The sequence below is a fragment of the Pipistrellus kuhlii genome, unplaced genomic scaffold (assembly GCF_014108245.1).
Source record: "Pipistrellus kuhlii isolate mPipKuh1 unplaced genomic scaffold, mPipKuh1.p scaffold_m20_p_2, whole genome shotgun sequence".
NCBI classification, from domain to species: Eukaryota; Metazoa; Chordata; class Mammalia; order Chiroptera; family Vespertilionidae; genus Pipistrellus; species Pipistrellus kuhlii.
The window spans coordinates 103,142,071-103,164,934 of record NW_023425515.1 but is presented as its reverse complement, the minus strand read 5'-3'; the positions used below and the strand labels follow the sequence as shown (position 1 = coordinate 103,164,934).

The following is a 22,864-nucleotide window of genomic DNA, read 5'->3' as shown; positions in this document are numbered from 1 at the left end:
GGTCCCTCCCAACTGCCCTCCCCTGCTGGCCATCTTATGGTGGCCATCTTGTGTCCACATGGGGGCAGGATCTTTGACCACATGAGGCAGCCATTTTGTGTGTTGGAGTGATGGTCAATCTGCATATTACTATTTTATTAGATAGGATAGAAGCCTGGTACATGGGTAGGGGCCAGCTGGTTTTCCCTGAAGCATTTCCCAGATCAGGGTGGGGGTTCCCTTGGGGCATGGGGCACACTGAGAGAGGGGCTTGTGGTGGTTTGCAGGCTGGCTATGCCCCGTGGTGACCCAAGTGGAGGCCCTGGTATCTGGGATTTGTTTATCTTCTATAATTGAAACTTTGTGGCCTGGAGCAGAGCCAAGTATTCTGCTTGCTCTGTGGCAGCAGCCATTTCTGTTGGGGTTATGTATCTTCTATAATTGAAACTTTGTAGTCTGGAGTGGAGGCCTGGGCTGGCCAGGATGTGTGGAAAGCTTGGCTTCCTCCATTGCCAGGGCAACCCTAGCCTCCTGCTCTTTCCAGCTCCATGGCTGCCGCCATTTCTGTTTGGATTTGTTTACCTTCTATAATTAAAACTTTGTAGCCTTGAGTGAAGGCCTAGATTGGCAAGGGCAGGCGGAAAGCTTGGCTTCCTCTATTGCCTGGGAAACACAAGCCTCCCTCCTGCTCTCTGTGGCTGTAGCCATCTTGGTTGGGTTTATTTGCATATTCGCTCCTGATTGGATTGTGGGCATGGTTCATGGGCATGGTTTATGGGTGTAGGGGAGTGATGGTTAATTTGCATATTACTCTTTTATTAGGTAGGATATCCTAAGAAATCTGAAATACCAATCATAAAGAATATATGCACCCCTATGTTCATAGCAGTGCAATTTACAATACCTAAGATCTGGAAACAGCCCAAGTGCCCATCATTAGATGAGTGGATAAAGAAACTGTGGCACATTTACAAGATAGAATACTATGCAGCAGTAAGAAAGGAGAATCTGTTACCCTTTGAGACAGCATGGAGGGCCTAGAGAGTATTATGCTAAGCAGTCAGAGAAACACAAGTATCACATGATCTTTCTCATATGTGGAATCCAATGAACAAAATAGTGATGAACAAAATATATCCAGAGACATAGAAACATGGAACAGACTGTGGTGTCTCAGAGAAAAGGTGTGGGAGAGTGGGTTGTGGAAAGAAATCAACCAAAGAATAACCCATGGACAAACTTGCATACCCCATGGACACAGATTATAAAGTGGTGAAGGCCTGACGTGGGGAGTAGGAAGGTGTGTGGGGAGTAGAGGTGGCTTAGAAGGGGACATATGTAATACTTTCACTAAATATATATTTTAAAGATGAAAAAGATACAAATAAAATGGCAATAAATAAATATCAACAATTGAATATAAAAATCAAAATAAACAAACAAGGAATCTAATGAACAAAATAAAGTAATGAATCAAATAGAATCATAGTCATGAAAACATGAACAGACTAAGGAATCTCAGAGGGAAGGTGAAGGAGGGAAAAGGAAGAGATTGAGCAAAGAATTTATATGCATATATGCATTACCTTCGGACACAGACAATAGTGCTGTTGACCTGGAGAGGGGTAGGAAATGAGTGGAGGGGAGCAACAGAGGGAGAGAGGGGCATCTGTAATACTCTCAACAATACAGATTTAAAATAAATAAATAAAAAAAATAAGTGAGCCCTGGAAACCTAGTCTCCCACCCTTGACCTGAATAAAAGCAGACCCCAGGCCCATATGCTCAGTCTCATCTAAACCTCACTGTATGTAGCAAACCTTGTCTTTCCAAAGTTTCCTGATGGTTACTGTTGAATGATGTTTTATAATCATAGTAAGAACCACAAGGACTGGTCCAGCCACAACATTGGTTTGGATAGACTGAGACCAGCACAAAACAAGCCCCACAACATAATTCAAAGTAAAAACAACACCAACCACAGAATAACTCTAAGGAAGCCTAAGAGCATTCTAGTTTTACCCATGAGGACTACTTTAATGCTTCTTTAAGTATCAAATATTAAATTATATCCCTGAATATTTAGAGCCCTTACTACATACAGGTCTGCCTCCTGGGTGGCCAGTGTCTCATTATTCTCTGAAACTATCTTCTGAGTACTTAGTCCCAGACTTGCTGTTCCCTGCCTCTCCCACTGGACTTCATGCCCCTGGGGAGCAGTGAGTCTGTCTGCACCCTTGGGATCCTACATGGCTCCCACAGGGCGGGGCTTGCTACATTTCTGTGAAGTAGACAATGCCCCTCTGTCCTCGGGTCCCACGGTCTTCACCCTGCAGATGAGTGTCCTGGGCAGAGTCTGAAATAATGGACCTTACAGCAGAGAAGCAGGATGGGGCAAGGGCAGGGCCCAGAGGGGGCAGAGGTGGGGATGGGGCGGGGGGCTCTCTGCAGCTGTCCCTTTTCGGGGAGCTCTTCACTGAAGAGCTGAAATTTTGAAGCCCAGATACAAGGTTAGCAAGGGCCCTGTGGACTCTGAGAGGTCACTGGGGTGCCTGTTCTTGGTCAAAAGTTATGACACAGAGCATCAGGGCTCCTAGAGGAGTTCATCTTCAAGGCAGCTCTGGAGAGTCTATTGGTCAGAGAAGGGTCTGTCTGCCTGACACTGGGCTGCCTGCCATTCTCACCTCAGACTGAGAGGAAGAGGGAGAGGGAGAGTTGTGGGGCAGGGGTGAGGGGGAGGAAGGAGCCTGGATGCTGGCTTCCTGGGAGGCTGCATCAGCCAGAAGACACTTGTAATTAGCCTCAGAACACCAGAGTGAAAAATAGATTATTCTCTGTCAGGCCGAGGGATGGAACAAGACAAACAGCAGCTATGCATTGGACATGCAAATTTTGTTCGAAAATGGTGTGCCCAATACCTCAGCAGCCTTACAGATGGCTCAGTGCCACAGCCAAGTTGTACAGATGAAGAGAGACAGATAGGCAGGGAGGCACCAATGTCCTCTCAGAAGTGGAAAGAATGGGGGCTTTCAAGTCAGAGATGTGAGTTAGATTTTCAGCTCTGTTATTTACAACTTTATGTGGGGTGGGGAAGAGGAGGGAAGAAAAGGGCTCCTATGGAAAGTAACCTCACAGGGTAATCTGATTCATAAATTCCTAACTGGGCAGGTGATACCCCAATCATAACACTTCTTTAATTTACTAAAAGGCTTAATTTTGCCTTAAGGCAACACTGTCCCTTGATTCTGTGCATCTACGTTAACACCCCTTTGAATAAACTGTGACCACCTTCAAGAGAGCACATCATCTTGTTAACTCTCCTTTAATCTAATTCACTTTCTCCCACCTCCATGTAACCTTCCTTATGTTCTCTCCTTAATTCCAAATGCAAAAAACAAGCCTCAGACTGTTATTCTGTGAAGCATTTGGGACCTTGCTCCTGGCATATGCCTTCAGTTTGGCTCAAACTATTGTAAAAATTCTCTATAGCTTGGACATTTCTTAGGTGGACAACAGGCTCCAAACACTTCTCTCAGAACCTGGTGGTTGTGAAGATAAAGCCCAGCACAGGTAACAAACCCACAGGAACCTCCAAGTATGAGCAGAAGCTTCCAGGGCTCCCTGCTGCCCCCCTGCAAACAAGGAGGAGGCCCAAGATGAGAATGGATGGGAAGGGCTTAGGGCTGTCACCCTGGTCCTCGATGCTTACTAGCACAGTCCACAAGTCTGTTCACTTGCTCTCCTCCATGCCACTGGCCAATATTGGTCAGTTTTTCCCTAACCAGGCCCCTCTTGGAAAGAGTGGGACCTGAGCACACCTGCCCACCCTCTGCCTGGTGCCCCAGAAGACGGGATGGCGATATGCTGGTTTCTGGGCCCAGCCCTCCGGCCCTGCGACCTGAAAGGGACCCCCGCAGCTTTCCTAGTGAGGTTCTCTCACAGGGTCTGTGAGCCTGGGAAAGACTTCATTCCTCCCGCCAGTCACCGCGTAGACACCTCTTGGGTGAGGAAGGGTCCTGCTCCAAGAGTGCCCTGTCGCTCCTGGCAGCCAAGCCATCTCACTCCAGCCAACGAAACCTCCTTGGGAGATGGACAGATTCCTCTACCGTTTAGGAGGCTCAGTGGGACTCAGACCCTGGGAAGAAACAGGATTCACGGGGAAGGCGTGAGCTCGGGGTGGGGAATTGCTGTGCAAGGGCTGTGCACAGAGGCCAGCTTACCTTGGTGAAGGTCAGGCAGTCATGGTCCTGGTCTCGGTCCTTCATCTCAAAGTCATATAGGGCTTTGCCCTGGGGAGGGACGGGCGGCAGGGGCCGGAGGCACTGCACATAGCTGGCGGGCAGGAAGCCGTGTGCGCCACGCAGCTCCCCGTGGAACCAGTGCTCGTCCACCCTGCGCCTCAGGATGATGACATCCCCCTTGTTGAACTTGAGGTCACCAGGCTCCTTCCCCTCGTAACTGTAGAGGGCTTTGCCACAGGGAAGCTGGGAAGGATTCTGAAAGCAAAACACAAGGCGGGTTACTCAGCGTGGCCTTTCTGCTGCCTGGGCGGCCTGGAGTGTGGGCTCCAGGCCCGGGCAGGTGCAGAGATGCCCTCGAGTGGGGAGTGTTTCAAAGGAACAGACCCTTGTCCAAGGAACATGCAACCCATGACCCTTCCTGGACAACAGGGTTCACTAGATGCGCCCATGATGTCATTCCCTCTCCAGTCATGTGTGTGAGGGGCCAGGTACTGTCCTTGACCTTGGCACACACCAGCTCACTCTGTGCCGAAAAAGACTCTGAAGCAGGAGCTAAATGATCTTCATTTTCAGGTCAGGACACTGAGACATGGAGAGAGAGAAAGTAACTGGCCGGAAGCCCCACGCCTGTTAATTAGGGCAGGATCTCCATATAGGGCTCTGACTCCAGACTGTTCTCATCCACCTCTCCATGCTGACCTGATCTATCTCCACTGGGAGTATTTCTATCTGCCAGAATTCCAACAATTATCTCCCAACAAAATTCTCCTTACTTATCTCTGAAACGTCCCAGCAACTCAAAACCTGCCTCAAGGGGGTTTCAAGTTGAGGCAAGAGACTTGCACAGATTATAGTGTCCTTCCCACTCGTGGTACACACCTGTGACATGTAGTCCCAGAGACAGTCCAGCGTGGAAGGTGGAGGCCTCCCTGGGACTATGGCCCTCAATGTTTTGTAAGTTCTAAAGAGTCCCAGCTGTCACAGACCCCCTCAACCATGACTCATAGTTTTTTGATGCCTACAGCAGTCTGGTCCTGATGGACAATATGAAGAGCATAAAATAGTATCCCCTTAATGTCATGGGTGTTCCTGTTACCCTGTCAAAGGTTAGTAACCCTTCCAAAAGTGATCTGCCATCTTTGGTCTCCAACAGTGACTAGCTCTAAACCGAGACAGAATTCTTGGCCATCTTAAGCGCTTCAGCGGTAAGTTGTTGAACTACTCTGAAACTTGATGTCACTGTTCATGTCCTCAGCTCCTCTCACTGTTTCATAAAGGCCAATGCCATCTGGGTTTCTCTTCCTCTTGTTTACCGGTGGCCCACACTGGTTCAGCTGAGTAAGCTTTGCCAAAGGCCAATTCTATGCCAGCAGAAAAATCAAACAAAAACCTTACTATTGTTCCTGTGGCAAAACTCAAGGATTTTCCTAACAGAGCTGCATTTTCTCCCAGGGGCTGTCCATGCCAAGGATTTCTTTAGTCTTTGAATCAGCCAATACAGGCCAAAAGCCCGAGGCAGGAGTGCATGGGGAGCGGGTGCAGAGGATTTACTAGCTTGCTACACCTCCACCTCCCACATCTGTGTGTCAACAATGGCAGCAACGGGAGCTGAGGGAACCTGCTGGCAAACTGCCAAATAGCACCACCAACCCACTAAACAGAGCACACAGGATTTGCAGAATTCAATGAGGAAAACATCAGTTTGCTTCCAGCAACATCCCTCCTGGCAAGCTTTGCTCCGCATACACAGTAGACTGGCACAGGCCCAAGTTTTAAAGAGCTGGGCAAAGTGCTACTTACAACCTAAGGACCGTGATCAGAAAAGAATAGAAGAGGCTGGGGGCCACACAAGAGCCAGTCAGCCCCCAGCCTGAGGGTTCCAAATCAGGGACAATTTCACCCCCCAAAGGCCATCTGACAATCTCTGAAGACATTTTTGATTGTCACAACTGGGGAAAAGGCACTATTGGCATCTAATGTGTAGAGACCAGGGATGCCGCTAATCAACCTAAAATGCACGGTACCCGGTCCAGAATGTCCATGGTGCTGAGGCTGAGAAAGCCTGCTGCAGCCCTCAGGCTACATTGACAAAATGACAGAATATCTTGTTCTCTTTGAACTCGGTGTATCACAACTTTAAAACAAACATAACATTTATTTATTTCTGTGACTGCAGTATTTTCAGCAGTGACCACATGGAGAAGTTGATAGATCCATTGAGGTAAGATGTATTGAAGAAAAGAACTTACTGTTAATCTTAAAAACTGGCCTCAACGAGGTGTACAAAAGAAAACATCACTTTGTCACAGACAGACTCCATTTCCTTAGTCTCAGACTAAGAGGGCCATGCTCAAAAGCAGTATTTATTGTAAGAGACATCGACTATGAGGCTGTTTGGTCCTTTCTTCACTGTGGGCAAGGGCAAGCAGGAATGGCCAGTGTGTACTTTGTTTCACTGCTGAGCCTCCCTCTATGCACTTTCTTGCCATTTCAACACAAACACCTCCTCTCACCCCATGTTGAAGACACACTAACATGGCCACTCTGCCTGCCCACAACTAGCTTACTAGCTCTGTTGATACACAGGACACTTGTAAGCACCACTTACTTGCATTTTGTATAATCAGCATGAAGAACCCCGGGTTCCAAGGTAATCCTCTCTGAGGACAGTAGGTAGGTAAGCAACAGGGTGGTAAGTTCAGTTCTGCATTTGGGCTTGTAACCTCATGTGATTCTGAACTGTCCGTCTTTGCTAGCACCTTGGGCCCTTTCTCTCTCCCCCAAACCAGGCAGCATCCCAGGCTCTGCTCGCCTCATCCTGGAGGCTCTTGTCCTTCACTCCCCACTGGATTAGACCTATTCCACCAAGGCCCCAGAGCAGGACTGTGCTGTGTTTGCCTGACAATCCTGGGACCAAGGAGAGCTCCTAACACCAGGTTTATGCCCTATCATATGCTTGTTAATTCATATATGCTCAGGTTATTCCTGAGATAGGGTGGGGTCTGGGGGAGTGGGAAAAGTTAGAAGTGACAAACTTATCTGACATGGCAACCCTGTAAACCAGCATGCCTCACACAGGTCTGGAAAAACTGCTGGTACCAGTTCTGCACAGAGGAGAGAGCAGGTGTTCTAGCATGTGAACCAGGAAAGGACGAGTCCAGGTTCTGATACAGCAGAAGTAGAGTTAGGAAGTGGGCTGCACATAGCCTACCACTGCTTCTGGGGCAGCGTGGGCAGGCCCAACTCCCCACTGGCCTGGAGGTTAGAGGGCAGGGTTGGGAGCAAGCAGCCTCCGTGGCTGCAGCATGTCTAGTTAGACAGCCATGCTCTTTAGCAGCCTTTGGTGGAAAGGGGAGAGAGAGAGAGAGAGAGAGAGAGAGAGAGAGAGAGAGAGAGAGAGAGAGAGAGAGAGAGAGAGAGAGAGAGAGACCACTCCTGACTAAACCCCACTGCATTGCCAAGATCAGCATCTGATAGAGCAAAACTGAGAGGGGCAGTAAACCTTTTTAAGATGCAAGACACATTTTGGAGGGCAAAAATATCAAAGTCAGAGACGGTGCTGAGAGGCAGTTTAGTCCAGGGTCAGGGCCTGTTTCTCACTGTGTGGAAGCACTCAGAAATGGTGATGCTCAGAACTGCTCCCAGTACCTTTCACCTTCAGAGCCCTTTATAAGATTAAATAGTTAGTCCATGACTAGGGCCCAGGAGCAGGTGAGCTATTATTATGGGGGCCGCAGAGGGGGTGGGGGTGCAAACAAAGGAACTCGAAATTCTAGCCTCCCCAGCCCAGCCAAGGAAACTAAGTGGGTTTTTCTGCAGCCATTTCCTTTCTCCCCCTGGCTGTCCTCATCCTCATGCCCTCTCTCCCTTCTGTATGCTGCCCTGTAGAGGAACTGATTTCAAAGATTGCCATTGAGCCACCAGTACAATAGGTGAGGTCAGGACATTAGGGAGAAGACATGAAAGAAAAAGGGAAATGCATTTGGGATGCCTAAAGGATAATTTACTCCAGCCACTCTGCAAGGCATTAATAATAATTAAACCTTTAATGTCAACTTTACAGCTCATTACTCAGATGTAGCAGATGAATGCTGCTAGGGGCTTAATGTTCTCCCGTGGAGACATGGGTGCTGGTATGTGCACAGCGGCACCCACTCATCTTTTACAGAGATCATTGCAGCAGGGGGACTTAACAAACGTGCTGCCTTTCCACCACTCCTCGAATACTGAGAGGGGCTGGCTCCCTGGAAGTGAGGGCAGGCACCACAGCTGGTGTGGAGCACGTGAGGGAGGCGCACTGGCTAGGTCAGGCTTCTTCAGCTCTCCCAGCGAGCCAGGGTGAAGAGTGCAAAGGACTCACTGATCTTCCAGACTCCAAGAAGACCCAATCTCCCTTACCCAGTGCTTTCCACACAGCACTTGTCCTGGATCTATCAACCAGTTACCAATGGAAATCCTGTGTTACCAGAAAGACCTAGCCCTGAGCACTCTGCATCAGGCTGGCCAGTAGAGTGTGGGTTCTTGACTTTGTGCAGAAAAGATTTCACAATACAAGTCCAGGTGATTTTGATGGTACATTTATGAAAGCCAGAGACAGTGAAACAATAGAAGAAGCAATAGGAGAGCCTAGGCAGAGCTGCTTTGGACCACTGGTAAGTCAAAGAAAAGGGAGACTTGGAGACAGGTTCAGGGGGTGAACATGGAGTGAGCTGCCACTGCCCATTGCTCCCTTGGTTGTAAGTCTATGGGGACCCTTACAGTTTAGCAGTTGCACACATGTGGGGAAAGAAGAAGGAGAAGGGAAAGGCAGGAGCATGCTCCGGGAGAGAAAGCTTATACCAGGTTCTTTGTTTTGAAGATTTTTTTTAAAGCTGAGAGTTTAGGGAAGGTTTCAACAGAATATTCATCAGCCTTCCACATGTATTCTTTCATGTTTTAGACTCCACTCAGTATTAAAGCAGGGGTGGTCATTAGTCATCGCAGCTGGTCCTGGCAATGCCCACCTGGTTTTTCTGGGTCTGGAGCTGAAATACAACTGAGGCTTAGATGTTATATCTGGGGAGATAACTTTCTGTATCTGCTGTAAATTGCTTAGCCAGTTTGTTCAGCTCTCTGGCTCAGTTTTCCTATTTCACTTGCCAATTAATTTTCCTAGCATCTTACTCTCCTGTCTCACCCAGACTATTGTCCTCACCTACTTTTGTTCGATGCTGCATCCCACCACTGGCCTGACAGCGGATACATGTTCAAAATTCCTGTTGAATTAAAAACCAACCCCTGAAATTAGGGCCAGAGCTAAAGAGCCTCTGGGTGGAACAACCAAACAACCATTCAAAGCATAATATGCTAATGATATGCTAAGGCTGCTCAACCACTCACTATGATGTGCACTGACCACTAGGTGCCAGACAGTCAACTGATCAACCAGTCACTATGATATGCACTGACCATCAGAGGACAGATGCTCTCCTGGTAGGTTAGCTTGCTGCTGAGGTCCAGCCAATCTGTACTGATCGGGATAGAGCAAAATGGGCCGGACATGCCCTGGAGCCCTCCTGTGGTTCTTTCCCAGGCCAATAGTGCACTGGTGGGGTCCCTCAATCTGACTTGCACCCTCTTGCAATCTGGGACCCCTCGGGGGATGTTGGAGAGCCAGTTTCAGCCTGATTTTTGCAGGCCACTCATAGCAGGTAGGAGCTGATGATAGAACTGCACTGCAGGTTTTGGCCTGATCCCTGCAGGCCACCCAGAGGGATCCCACCCATGCATGAATTCATGCACCGGGACTCCAGTTAAACTATAAATGGATTACCAGTGAGATCAAGAAAGAAATAAAAAATTTCCTGGAAACAAATGGAAATGAACACACAACAACCCAAAATTTCTGGGACATAGCAAAAGCAGTCCTGTCAGGGAAGTTCATAGCACTACAGACACACCTCTAAAAACAAGAAAAATTAATAGTAAACTATTTAACCCCACAACTAAAAGAATTAGAAAGAGAACAATAAGAAAAGTATGTAGGAGGGAGGAAATAATAAAGGAGGGTAAAAAAAATTTTAAAAATCAATGAAATCAAGAGCTGGTTCTTTGAAAAAATAAACAAGATTGATGAACCATTTAAGAGACTCATCAAGAAACAGAGAGAGCAAAACCAGTTTGGCTCAGTGGATAGAGTGTTGGTCTGAGGACTGAAAGATCCCAGGTTTGATTCCGGGCAAGGGCATGCACATTGGTTGTGGGCACATCCCCAGTAAGGGGTGTGCAGGAGGCAGCTAGTCAATGTTTCTCTCTCATCGATGTTTCTAGTTCTCTATCCCTCTCCCTCTCTCTCTGTGAAAAAAATCAATAAAATATATTTTAAAAAAGAAAGAAGGAAAGAAACACAGAGAGCCCTACCAGGTTAGGCTCAGTGGATAGAGCATTGGTTTGCAGACTGGAAGGTTCTGGGTTCAATTCTGGTCAAGGGCATATGCCAGGGTTGAGGGCTCGATTCCTGGTGAGGGATGTGCGGATGTGCAGGAGGCAGCTGATCAATTATTCTCGCTCATCACTGATATTTCTCTCTCTCTCTCTCTCTCTCTCTCTCTCTCTCTCTCTTCCCACTCCTCTCTGAAATTTTAAATTAAAAAAAAAGAAACAAAGAGAGAGGATCCAAATAAATAAAATCATAAATGGAAGCAGAGATACCACAGAAACACAAAATATAAAGGATTGTAAGAAAATACTTTGAACAAGTATACGCTAACAAGCTGGATAATATGGATGAAATGGACAAATTCCTAGAAAAATATACTCTCCCAAAAGTGAATCAGAAAACCTGAATAGGCTAATAAAAACTGAGGAAATAAAAGCAATAATAAAAAAAAACTTTCAGCAAACAAAACCCCTGGTCTGGATGGCTTAACAGAGGAATTTTATCAAACATTCAAAGAAAACTAAACACCTATATTCCTCAAACTATTCCAAAAAATCTAAGAGGAAGGAATACTTACAAGCTCTTTTTATGAAGGCAGCATTATCCAAATTACAAAACAAGAAAAAGGCACTACAAAGAAAGAGAATTACAGGCCAGTATCTATGATGAACATAGATGCTAAAATCACCAACAAAATATCATCAAATTGGATCCAGCAGTATATTGAATCCAGCAATATATTATATTAAAAATCCCACCATGACAAAGTGGGGTTTATTCCAGGGATGCAAGGCTGGTATAATATTCAAAAATCAATAAATGTGATACATCACATCAACAAAATGGAAGATAAAAAAAACCACATGATCATATCAATAGACCAAGAAAAAGCATTCAACAAAATTCAACACCCATTTTTTATTAAAAAAAAAAAAACTCTAAAAAAAGTGTGAATAGAGGGATCTTACCTCGACATAATAAAGGCATAAATGGCAAACATACAGTGAATATCATACTCAATGGGCAAAAACTAAAACCATTTCCCCTAACAACAGAAACAAGACAGAGATGTCTGCTTTCACCACTATTATTCAACACTAGAGGCCTGATGCACAAAAATTCTTGCAAGGGGCTCAGCCCTCGCAGCTATGGCTTTGTCCAAAAGGTCATCTGGAAGGACATTTGGAAGGTCATTTGGCTGTCTGGTCTAATTAGCATATTAAGCTTTTATTATCCTATCTAATAAAAGATTAATATGCAAATTAACTATCACTCCCACCAGCCAGCCCACCAGCCACTCCAAGTGAGTATGCAAATTAACCCCAACCACAGAGAACAGGAGGAAGGCTTGGGTTTCTCTGGCAATGGAGGAAGCCAAGCTTTCCACACACCCTGGTGGCCCAGACCTCCACTCAAGGGTACAAAGTTTCAATTATAGAAGGTAAATAAATTCCAACAGAAATGGCAGCAGCAACTGAACTGGAAGAGCAGGAGGTTAGGGTTTCCCCCAGCAATGGAGGAAGCCAAGCTTTCCACACACCATGGCAGGCCCAGGCCTCCACTCCAGGCTACAAAGTTTCAATTATAGAAGATAAATAAAATCCAACAGAAATGGCTGCCACCAGAGAGTGAGCAGGAGGCTTGGCTCTGCTCTAGACTACAAAGTTTCAATTGTAGAAGATAAATAAACCCCAGATACCAGGGCTTCAGCTTGGGTCACCAGGGGGCATGGCCAGCCTGCAAACCACCACAGGCCCCTCAACCAGGCCTCCCCACACCCCAAGGGAACCCCCACCCTGATCCGGAACACCCTTCAGGACAAACCAGCTGGCCTCCACCCATGCACCAGGCCTCTATCCTATCTAATAAAAGAGTAATATGCAGATTGACCATCACTCCAACACACAAGATGGCTGCCTCCATGCAATCAAAGATCCTGCCCCCATGTGGCAAGATGGCCACCATAAGATGGCCAGCAGGGGAGGATAGTTGGGAAGCACTAGGTCTGCAAGGGAGGGCAGTTGAGAGGGACCAGGCCGACAAGTGAGGGCAGTTGGGGGCGATCAACCCTGCAGGGGAGGGAAGTTAGGGGTAACCAGGTCAGCAGAGGAGAGAAGTAGGGGGCAAACAGGCTGGCAGGGGAGTGGTTAATTGGTGATCAGGCTGGCAGGCAGAAGCGGTTAGGAGCAATCAGGAAGGCAGGCAGGTGAGCAGTTGGGACCCAGCAGTCCTGGATTGTGAAAGGGATCTCAGATTGGAGAGGGTGCAGGCTGGGCTGATGGACAACCCCCCCCCACACACACACACACACACTGTGCATGAATTTCATGCACCAGGCCTCTAGTTATAGATATCGATAGTATTGAAAGTTCTAGCCACAGAAATCAGACAAGAACATAAACAAAAGGTATCCAAATTGGAAAGGAGGAGGTAAAACTCATTATTTGCAGATAATATGACATTATACATAGAAAACCCTAAAGAGTCGACCCAAAATTACTAGATTTAATAAATGAATTTGGCAAGGTAGCAGGATACAAAATTAACACCCAAAAAATCAATGGCTTTTTTATACACCAATAATGAAATTTCAGAAAGAGAAACTAAGCAAATAATCTCATTTACCATTATAACAAAAAAATAATTAAAATACTTAGGAATAAACTTAACCAAGTAGATCAAAGACTTGTACTCAGAAAACTACAGTATGTTGGAAAAGGAAATAGAGGAAGATATAAACCAGTGGAACAACATACTTTGGAATGGTAGAATTAACATAATTAAAATGTCCATATTACCCAAAGCAATCTACATTCAATGCAATCCCTATTAGAATACAAACAGCATATTTCACTGCTGTAGAGAAAATACTCCAAAAATTTATATAGAACCAAAAAAGACCCCGAATAGCCACAGCAATTTTGAGAAAGAAGAATAAAGTTGGAGGGATCACAATACCAAATATCAAGTTATTCTACAAACCCACTTAAATCAAACAGCCTGGTACTGGTATAAGAACTGGCATATAGATCAATGGAACAGAACAGAGACCACAGAAATCAACTTAAGCCAATCTGCTCAACTAATATTTGACAGATGAGGCAAGAACATACAATGGAGTCAAGAGAGTCTCTTCAATAAATGGTATTGGGAAAATAGAGCAGATACAAGCAGAAAAATGTGTAGGACCACCAACTTACATATTGCACAAAAATAAACTCAAAATGAATAAAAGACTTAAATGTAAGTCATGAAACTATAAAAATCCTGGAAGAAAACTATAGGCAGCAAAATCTCAGACATCTCTCATAGCAATATGTTTGCGGATACATCTCCTAGGGCAAAGAAAACTAAGGAGAAAATAAACAAACGGGACTACATTAACATAAAAATCTTCTGTACACCAAAAGAAATCATCAACAAAATGAAAAGGGAGCTCACTATATAGGAGAAAATATTTGACCGTGATACATCTGATAAAGGGTTAATATCTAAAAAATTAAAAATTATATATATATATATATATATATATATATATATATATATATATATATATGAAACTCATATAACTAACAAAAGGAAAACAAACAATCCAATTAAAAAATAGGCAAAGGAACTAAAAAGACACTTCTTGAAAGTGGACATACAGATGGCCAAGAGATACATGAAAAAATGCTCAGTCACTGATCATCAAAGAGATGCAAATTAAAACAATATGAGGTATGAACTCACACTTGTTGGCTATCATCAACAAATGACAAGTGCTGGTGAGGATGTGGAGAAAAGGGAGCCCTAGTACACTGCTGGTGGGAATGCAGACTGGTGCAACCACTGTGGAAAACAGTATGGAGTTTCCTCAAAAATTAAATATGGAATTGTCATTTGTCCTAGTGATCCCACTTCTAGGAATATATCCTAAGAAATCTGAAACACCAATCAGAAAGAATATATGCACCCCTATGTTCATAGCAGCACAATTTACAATAGCTAAGATCTGGAAATAGCTCAAGTGCCCATCAGATGAGTGGATGAAAAGGATGTGGTACATTTATACCATGGAATACTATGCAGCAGAAAAAAAGAAAGATCTCTTACCCTTTTGAGGCAGCATGGAGTGACCTGGAGAGTATTATGCTAAGTGAAATAAGCCAGTCAGAGAAAGATAAGTATCACATGATCTTATTCACATGTAGAATCTAATGAACAAAATAAAGTGATAAACAAAATAGATTCAGAGACATCGAAACAAAAGTGGTTAATGGGGAGAAAAAGGGACATATGTTATACTTTCAACAATAATTTTTTTTTTTAAGTCAGGCAATAGTAAATGTCTGTAACAATCTGCACAAACAGGAACCCTTATGCTTTGCTGGTGGGAATGTAAAATGGATCCAGCAATTCCACTCCTAGATGGATGGAAACATAGTCCACACACAGTTTGTACATGAATATTCATATCAGAACTATCTACAATTGTCAAAGTGTGAAAACAACCCAAATGTCCATCAACAGATGAATGGATAAACAAATGTGGTTCATTCACACAATGCATTTTTGCTCAGCCGTAAAACAGCTCATAACATGATAGACAACCAAAATGAACTCTGGAAACATTATACTGAACAAAAGAAATCAGACATTAGCTGACTCTGTTCACATGAAATGTTGAGAATAGACAAATCCATAGACACAGAAAGCAGTTAGTGGTTTTTAGGGCTAGGGGACAGGAGACAGGGAGTGGCTGTTACTGGGATTGGGATTACTTTTTGGAATGATGACCCATGTATAAACCTACAGTGTCCAGGAGCCACTGCTCTGGTGCAAAAGCACAATCAGAGGAGGCCATGCCAGGTACTCAAATAGTGTGCCCCACCCTCCACCATTAGAATATTCTTCCTGAGAGAGAGGCAGGGCAAGGTGGGGATTAAAAATTGCTAGCAGAGAATTCACTTGGGTTGTTTATTTTAAATCTCACTGAATATTCTTAAGGATGGCATGTATATTTGTGTTTCAGTGTTCATTTGTGATTTCTTATTCACATAAGTCCCATTCATGAAGAGAATGCAGAGCCTATAGCTAGAGTCTTCCAGGTCTCTTCTTCACTGCAGCTTTCTTTGTGTCACCTGTTTTACAGCTACTTGCCTTTGTGCCAGTCCTTGTGGAACACCTGAGGACCTCCAGATCAAAACCTGATGAATCAGAGGGTCCAAGGCCCCTGGCACTTCTCCCCACATCACAAGTGTACACTTCCCCTTTCCTTCCTTGCTGTAGCCTTCCACAATCTCTGAGAAGCACCTGGTAATTACACCCCAAGATAGTTATTGGCTCCTCTGGTTCAAACAGCACCCCTGTTCAAACTGCAAGACAAGATGTTATTTTCAAGGCTATATTCATATATTATTGATTTCAGAGAAGAAGGAAGAGGGAGAGAGAGAAAGAAACATCAATGATGACAGAGAATCATGGACTGGCTGCCTTCCCTGGAGATCGAGACCACAACTGAGCATGTGCCCTGAGCAAGAATCAAACCTGTGACCTCCTGGTTCATAGATCAATGCTCAACAACTGAGCCATGCTGTCTGGGCACAGGGCTACATTCTTGCATATCCCCGCCCCCCTGCTATTTTTACAACTTGGGGATAGTTTGCATCAAGAAGTCTCTAGTTACTAGTAGTGGGAAGTTCCCTTTCCCAACCTCTTCAAACAAGCCTCTTTTGAACTCTTCATCACTTTTGCTCTAAGCATGTTTCACAGGCTTGGGAAAAATACTGATAAGATACCTCCCTAGGACATCTGCCAGCTCTCTGAGCCCCAAATCCCCCTCCTATCCTGGTCACCTAGCAACAGCAGCCATTAACCTTTAAAAGAGCAGGCCACTGTTTATTACTAGCTCTTGTAATGATTAGCAATGCACTGGCCGTTTCCCTTGGGGAAAGTAAAAATAAATTTCTCTCAGCATCTATCTCTTCTTATAGTTGTGAATTCTTTGCCAGCCTGCATCACCAGCCAAAATTCTATCACTCTGAAGTATAATACAAGGTGGGAGTCCCATCACAGCTAGCAAAAGCCAAAGCAGCAAAATATCTGCAGTTTCTCCCTCCGTCTGCTGTACTGTTTAGTGCAGCAATCTCGGGAATAGGACGAGGACACTGATTCAGTACAGGAGAATCCCTCTGTATCACAGCTTAACCAGTGTGTTCACATAACACTCGATATATGGTATCTACCTATTCTCATTCAATTCCAGCCTACCCAGGGAAAAGCCAATCTTGGCCTCATCTTGACATGAGACTGTGCATTGATCTCTAACGGACAGCAGTAAAGCTGTCTGCCTATGCCCTAGTGTGGTGAGACCCACAGACACCAGAAGCCTGACTTCCAAGTGGGAGAGGGGCCTCATTTTAATTCTCATCTGCTGAAAAGCCAAAGTACTAACTTAATGAATTAGAAATCACTTACATGACTACTCTTTGTGCTTAGTTAATGAGTCCTTTTTAAAAGGTTTTTCTGCATTAGACATCCTTTCACATCTGACTGGCATCTACTGCAGATTTAGTCATTTAGCCAATTAATTTTTTCAGTAGCTCTAGCTCAGTACACCCTCCTATAGAGCACAGGCCCCATTTGTGCATCATTTACAGCCTTAATTAGAGATCCAGGTGTTCTGAGACAGATACTTTTATTGGTGACTTAAGCTCACCTTTAAGGCAAGGAATGCTTACACTTCTTAGCCTCATACCTGGGGCTCCTGCCATACCTTTCAATTGTCAAGGATGCCCTTGAGAACAACTTTACAGGTTCAACTTATCCTCTGCCAACCTGGCTGCCATCAGGCACTGTGGGCTTACAGAGGAGGCTCTGAACTTAGCTAAGCCTGAAAAGGAAATGCAAAATATATAAAGTTCTACTGAAAAAAGAGAAGGGATGGAGATGACTTGGGGTCCCAGGCCTTCAGAAGGCATGCCAGGCATTCTGTTTGTCTGTCTTTCTCTCCTTCACTCTTTCTCCTTCTCTTTCTTCTTCCTCTCTGTCCTTCGCCCCTGACCTCCCCTCTCTTCTCCCTCTTTGATGTGCCTTCCAATTGTCTTGGTGGTTATTTTAATCCATCTACTCCTTGAAATGTAGTGTTTGCTTTGATACTTAATTATCAGGACTGATGATCCTCAAAACTCAGACCTTCCAGAAAAGAGTCCATCTCCACCTTGAAGAAATCCTGAAGTCCTCACCACACCAGGATTTCAGGCTTGCAGTGGTAACCCTTTACAATTTGGTTAGAACTTTGGGGTTTCCCGGGCCAATTTTTGATGCTGACATCTAGCATTCGTAATGTATTTGGAAGTGGATCTCTTCTCGCTCTCTTTTAAAAATATATTTCATTTATTTTTTATAGAGAGGAAAAGAGAGAGGGATAGAGAGTTAGAAACATCAATGAGAGAGAAATATGGATCAGCTGCCTCTTGCACACCCTCTACTGGGGATGTGCCCGAAACCAAGGTACACGCCCTTGATGGGAATTGAACCTGGGACCCTTCAGTCCACAGGCTGAGCCAAATCGGTCTTTAGAAACTGGTCTTTCCTTGAGTTGCCTGGCAAGTGATTTGGTTGCATCTGCTGCACGTTCTTCACATTTACCATATTGTTCTGCCACAAAAGGGTTTTATCTAGATAAGATTCCTAAATTGGCTTTGGCAAAATTTAATCCTCTAGTGATTAGTCTCATCTTCTATAATTCGTCTAATCCAGCGTTTTTCAACCGCTGTTCCGCGGCACACTAGTGTGCCGCGAGATGTTGCCTGGTGTGCCGTAGGTGCAGACAAGACAAGAATTTTATAATTTTTCACTATTTTGTTTACTTAATATTTCATAATAAAGTAATTATAAAATACTTTCTTTGTGTTTATTTGATTCCTATTCAAGAGAATTACTTTATATATAGTCAATATAGGCACAGAGTTAAATTTTTTAACATTTTCTAATGGTGGTGTGCCTTGTGATTTTTTTCATGAAACAAGTGTGCCTTTGCCCAAAAAAGGTTGAAAAACACTGGTCTAATCACTGAAAAGTGAAAATTTCTACTTTTATAAAAACATCACCACCATTTACCTTCTTTTGTTCAATGGAAACAAAGTATAATCTAATTTTTAAAATACTATAAGCAGAAAATCGAAATTCTACAACTATCTACCACGACTCAATTAATTTTCACTTCAAATGCTTCTAGTCTGTACTAGCTTTGCAATAAAGGATGTTTTTAAGTGAGAAAGAGACAGTCACATGCCACATTAGCTATAACAATTTACTAAATTAGGTGCCAAAGCAGTAATAAAATGACATTTTGATGAGGGCAGTCTATTAAAAATGAATGTAAGGACATAAGGTTTGAGTCCCATTACTGCACACCTCAAAGTGTACAAAGAGCACAGAGTTCCAGAGATATGTTCATGCACTTTGGTACCTTATGTGTCCATATGTCTGTCCTCCATGAGTACTATTTCTTATTAGTAACACTTACCAGTAATAATCATTACTTACATTATCATTAATAGCAGCCATTTTTGAGGTCCTGTTTAACAGTTTTAGATGCTTTACATACATTCTAATCCTCATTTAAAAAAAAAACACATATAAATGATATTATCTTTATTTTACAGGTCAAGGATTTGTGGTTCAGAAATACCAAGAAAATTGTATAGGATCACACAGATGATAGGAGTAGGGCAGGGATCTGATTCTGGGTCTGGCACCAAAGTCTATGGTCACTGGCCATCCCACTCTCTGCCTCTCCACATATGCCCAGCAGAGCACTGTGCCTAAAGACCTGCTTCTCCTCAGAAAAAAATTTATTTGCATGACACTGCTGATTTGCCTGTAGCATCACTTTTGTGTTGACATTTTGCTGTTGCGTTATCTCTGATTCCTGGTGACCCTGTGAATAAGAGACATCCAGTGTCTTATCCTCAACGATCCTGCTCAGCTTCTGTAGATTCATTACAAATATGGTGTTGAAAGAGAGCTCTACAGGTATCAGGTATCACCAAGAAGATGAACAAGTAGGTCTTGGAGCAAATGAAGCCTGAAAAACTACTGGAGACAAAGATGACAAAACTAATGCTGTTCTATTTCAGCTACATTGTGGCAGGGTTCTTTGGGAAAGACAATGATGCTGGAGAAAATAGGAAGCAGTGGCAAAGGAAGTAGAGCAAATATGAGACAGATTGACTCCATGGAAGAAGTCTTAAGTATAGCCATAGGATTCAAATCCCTGCCCTAGTCCTTTCATCTGTGTGACTTCTGCTCTTGGTTCTCATGCACTCCCCTCCCAAAAGGACCACCCTATCGAGACAGCCATGAGAGCAGGAGCAGCCAGCATGACCAATAATTGTCAAGGAAACTGCAGAGAGAAGTCACCTTCATCGAGAGCACCTGCTATGCTCAGGGTCTCACAGCTGCATGCATTCTAGTCCTCACCAAATCCCAGGTGAGAGACCAGACAGCATGGTCAGTGTATTTAGGGGAGAGCACCATGAGGAAGCCTTGAAGGGAGTGGTAGACAAATGGTGAAACACCCTGAGGAGGCAAAAACAGCTTCACAGAGCAGATGCCTTGAGGTTTTGAAAGCTGAGTAGAAGTTAGCCAGGCATTTCGGGATAGGGTTTTTGCATCCAGGAGGTATGTGGCAGTCACGCTAGGAGGAACCCTCACTGAAAACTGCCAAACATCTGGGACTGAGCTTCCAATTTCAAAGTGACTTGTCTGCTGGCAAACTTTACAGTCTTAGCACTCACCACATGCTTATGTTTTGCTTAACCTGCAATTAGAGAAGGGTTTCACCTCTCACCCTCAGCATAATTACAGTCATTTTTTCCTAAAAGGAGGTTTTTTAGCATACAGAAATTCAGACTACTCTCAACTTAGTGAAATGGAACTGGGAAGATCATTAGCAGCTGTCTTCCCTTCCACCTGGTGACACCTGCTTCTGTTCAAAGGCAGCTCTTACCCTCATCTACACTGTGGCTCTGGTCATTAAAGGTGGCAAAGCTGCCCAAGGCTCCTCAGTTCTCAAGCCTAGTGAGATGTAGCTGACCACTCCCATCTTTCCTATTGACACAGGCTTCGGTTATTAGTTTCCATTACACATCCTCCAGAGACCAGCAGGACAGCAGGAAGGGTTACATTTGGTGAAATGTTTCTGCTCAAAGAGCAGACTTTCTACTTACCTTAACCTGTGACTAATATGCACTGGAAGTCATTTAAACATGAGGCAGTTCTCTTTCCCAGGGTCAGCAATTCACAGAAAGTGGAGGACTTTCTGAGGACCCTGCACCTTAGAAGGAGCACCAGCACAGAGGAGTCAATGCCCTGCAGAAACTGGGCCAGAACTGAGGCCTCACTGTGACCTGGAGCACTTAACACAGATACATGGCACCCTCCCCTCTGACCCAGCGAGCTGGGGAAGCCAAGGGAGGGTCCTCCAAAGACTGGGGCAAGCATTTCCTCACTGAGGTCTAATTCGTGAAAGAGAGTGAGAACTGGGGTTCTCTTTCCTATGCCTCTTCTCTCCTGGAATTAACTTCCCACATCTATGGAGTAAATAATGCTGACCTGAGTAGGAGTTGACATGAAACCCCCATCAGCTGGTAAACCAGAGCCACCACTGCAGCTTCATTTGCTCCAAGTCTGGGTCAAGACAATAACTATATGGGAGGACATCTGCTCCACCCAGGCCCCCCTTTTCTGAAAATCAGTCCCATCTAAGGCACCATGATGACAGCAGTAGGGCTGCCCGCACAGGAGAGGCAGGGGAATCCAGAGGCTCCGCCCACTGACTGGCCAGGCCTAACTTACTATGTGGCTGGCCAACCCTCCACACTTCAGGCGTTCTGAGATAATGCTGCCCAGGATAGTGGTCACCAGCTCTCAAGTACTTGAAAAGTGTCTAGTGTAACTGAAAAACTAAATCCTACCGAATTCTAATTCTTCACATTCAAATTTGAATAGTTTGAACTGCATTGTGTACTGCAACTCTGAGGAATGTGAACTGACAGAGGGCAGTTGTCCTGAGGGTGAGGGCTTCCACTGACTGCTCTCTATGGCAATCGCTGGTGCCACTCACATCCTAGGGTGCAGAGAGAGGAGGCCCAGAAAGCCACGCAGACAGAGCAGACAGGGAGTACATAGCAGCCTCAGAGCCAGGCCTACCAAGCCTGACACTTACGTATTTTAAGATCATCAAACTCACCGGCTGCTGCATCCTATGCCTGAAAATACTTTAACTCAAAAACATTTCATCCTAACTAAGCAGAGCTGGAGTCCTCAGTTACTCCCCTCGGACTTCCTCTCGACCCTGCAGGGCCTCTGAGAGCACGAGCTTTCTGGGAGCTGTGGGGGCTGCTCGGCAGAGCTGCCAAATATCCCAGATCCCGTTGGATACTGTGGAGTTTAAAAATTAAGGAAACCAGATTTCAAATTCTGGCCAGAGATCACTAGAATTTCCCCTCCAATTCTAGACTGCAGCATCTGAGGGGAAGTGAAATCTGCTGTCTGAAGAAAAGAAGGAATTTACGAGCCCTTTGATGACTGTCTCCAAGGATCCCTTCCTGTGGCCGGACTGTGGGGGAACCAAGACAGTGCCCTCCTGGGCCCACAGTGGCTGACACTAGTCAGCTAGGCTACATCCAGTGGGAACCCCATACCACAAACTCTCCTATGGGCTCTCTGAGTTCTGGAGGGTAAAGAGCATTTTTGTATCCCCAGGAACCAAGATTTTCTGAAATCCTTGTTAGAAGATGTTCCTGTCCCCAGGAAGGCAGGACTGCACCTCTGCTCCCAACACCCTGGGTGTGTGGCCCAGCATCACTGCCCAGCCCAGTCCAGAGGCTAACCTCTGTCTCCTCTCTGCCTAGGGCACCACTGCATTCTGCACTGTCTCGATCCTAGTGAGGACAACAGGGATGAGCAGCAAGGGGCCAGCCACCCTCTCATGTGTGGAGTGTGATGAAAGGGTGGCTGACTGTTTTGAGCTACTGAGGTTTCAGAGTTGTAACTGCAGCCTAATCTTTCCCAACCTGACTGATGTATTAGAGCTTTATTTGTATTGATTATAAAAGATGGAGAAAAAAAAGAGTCCAGAATTCAGATATGCCAAACAGACACACATAGCAACGTGAAGCTTCACAGCCCCATACCGCCCAAATCCATTGTGCCAGGAACAGCTTTGGAGCTCCAA

General features: G+C 44.8%; 1 protein-coding gene across 4 annotated transcripts in view; it reads right to left on the bottom strand.

The window, feature by feature from the left end:
• The window catches only part of SH3RF3 (SH3 domain containing ring finger 3), a 215,440-nt gene that overhangs the window by 79,988 nt on the left and 112,588 nt on the right, over nt 1-22,864 (bottom strand). For all 4 annotated transcript variants that reach the window (XM_036447977.2, XM_045584183.1, XM_045584185.1 and 1 more), the window contains exon 2: nt 4,200-4,475. In XM_036447977.2, the coding sequence (XP_036303870.1) occupies nt 4,200-4,475 (276 nt within the window). The remainder of the gene's footprint in view (nt 1-4,199; nt 4,476-22,864) is intronic.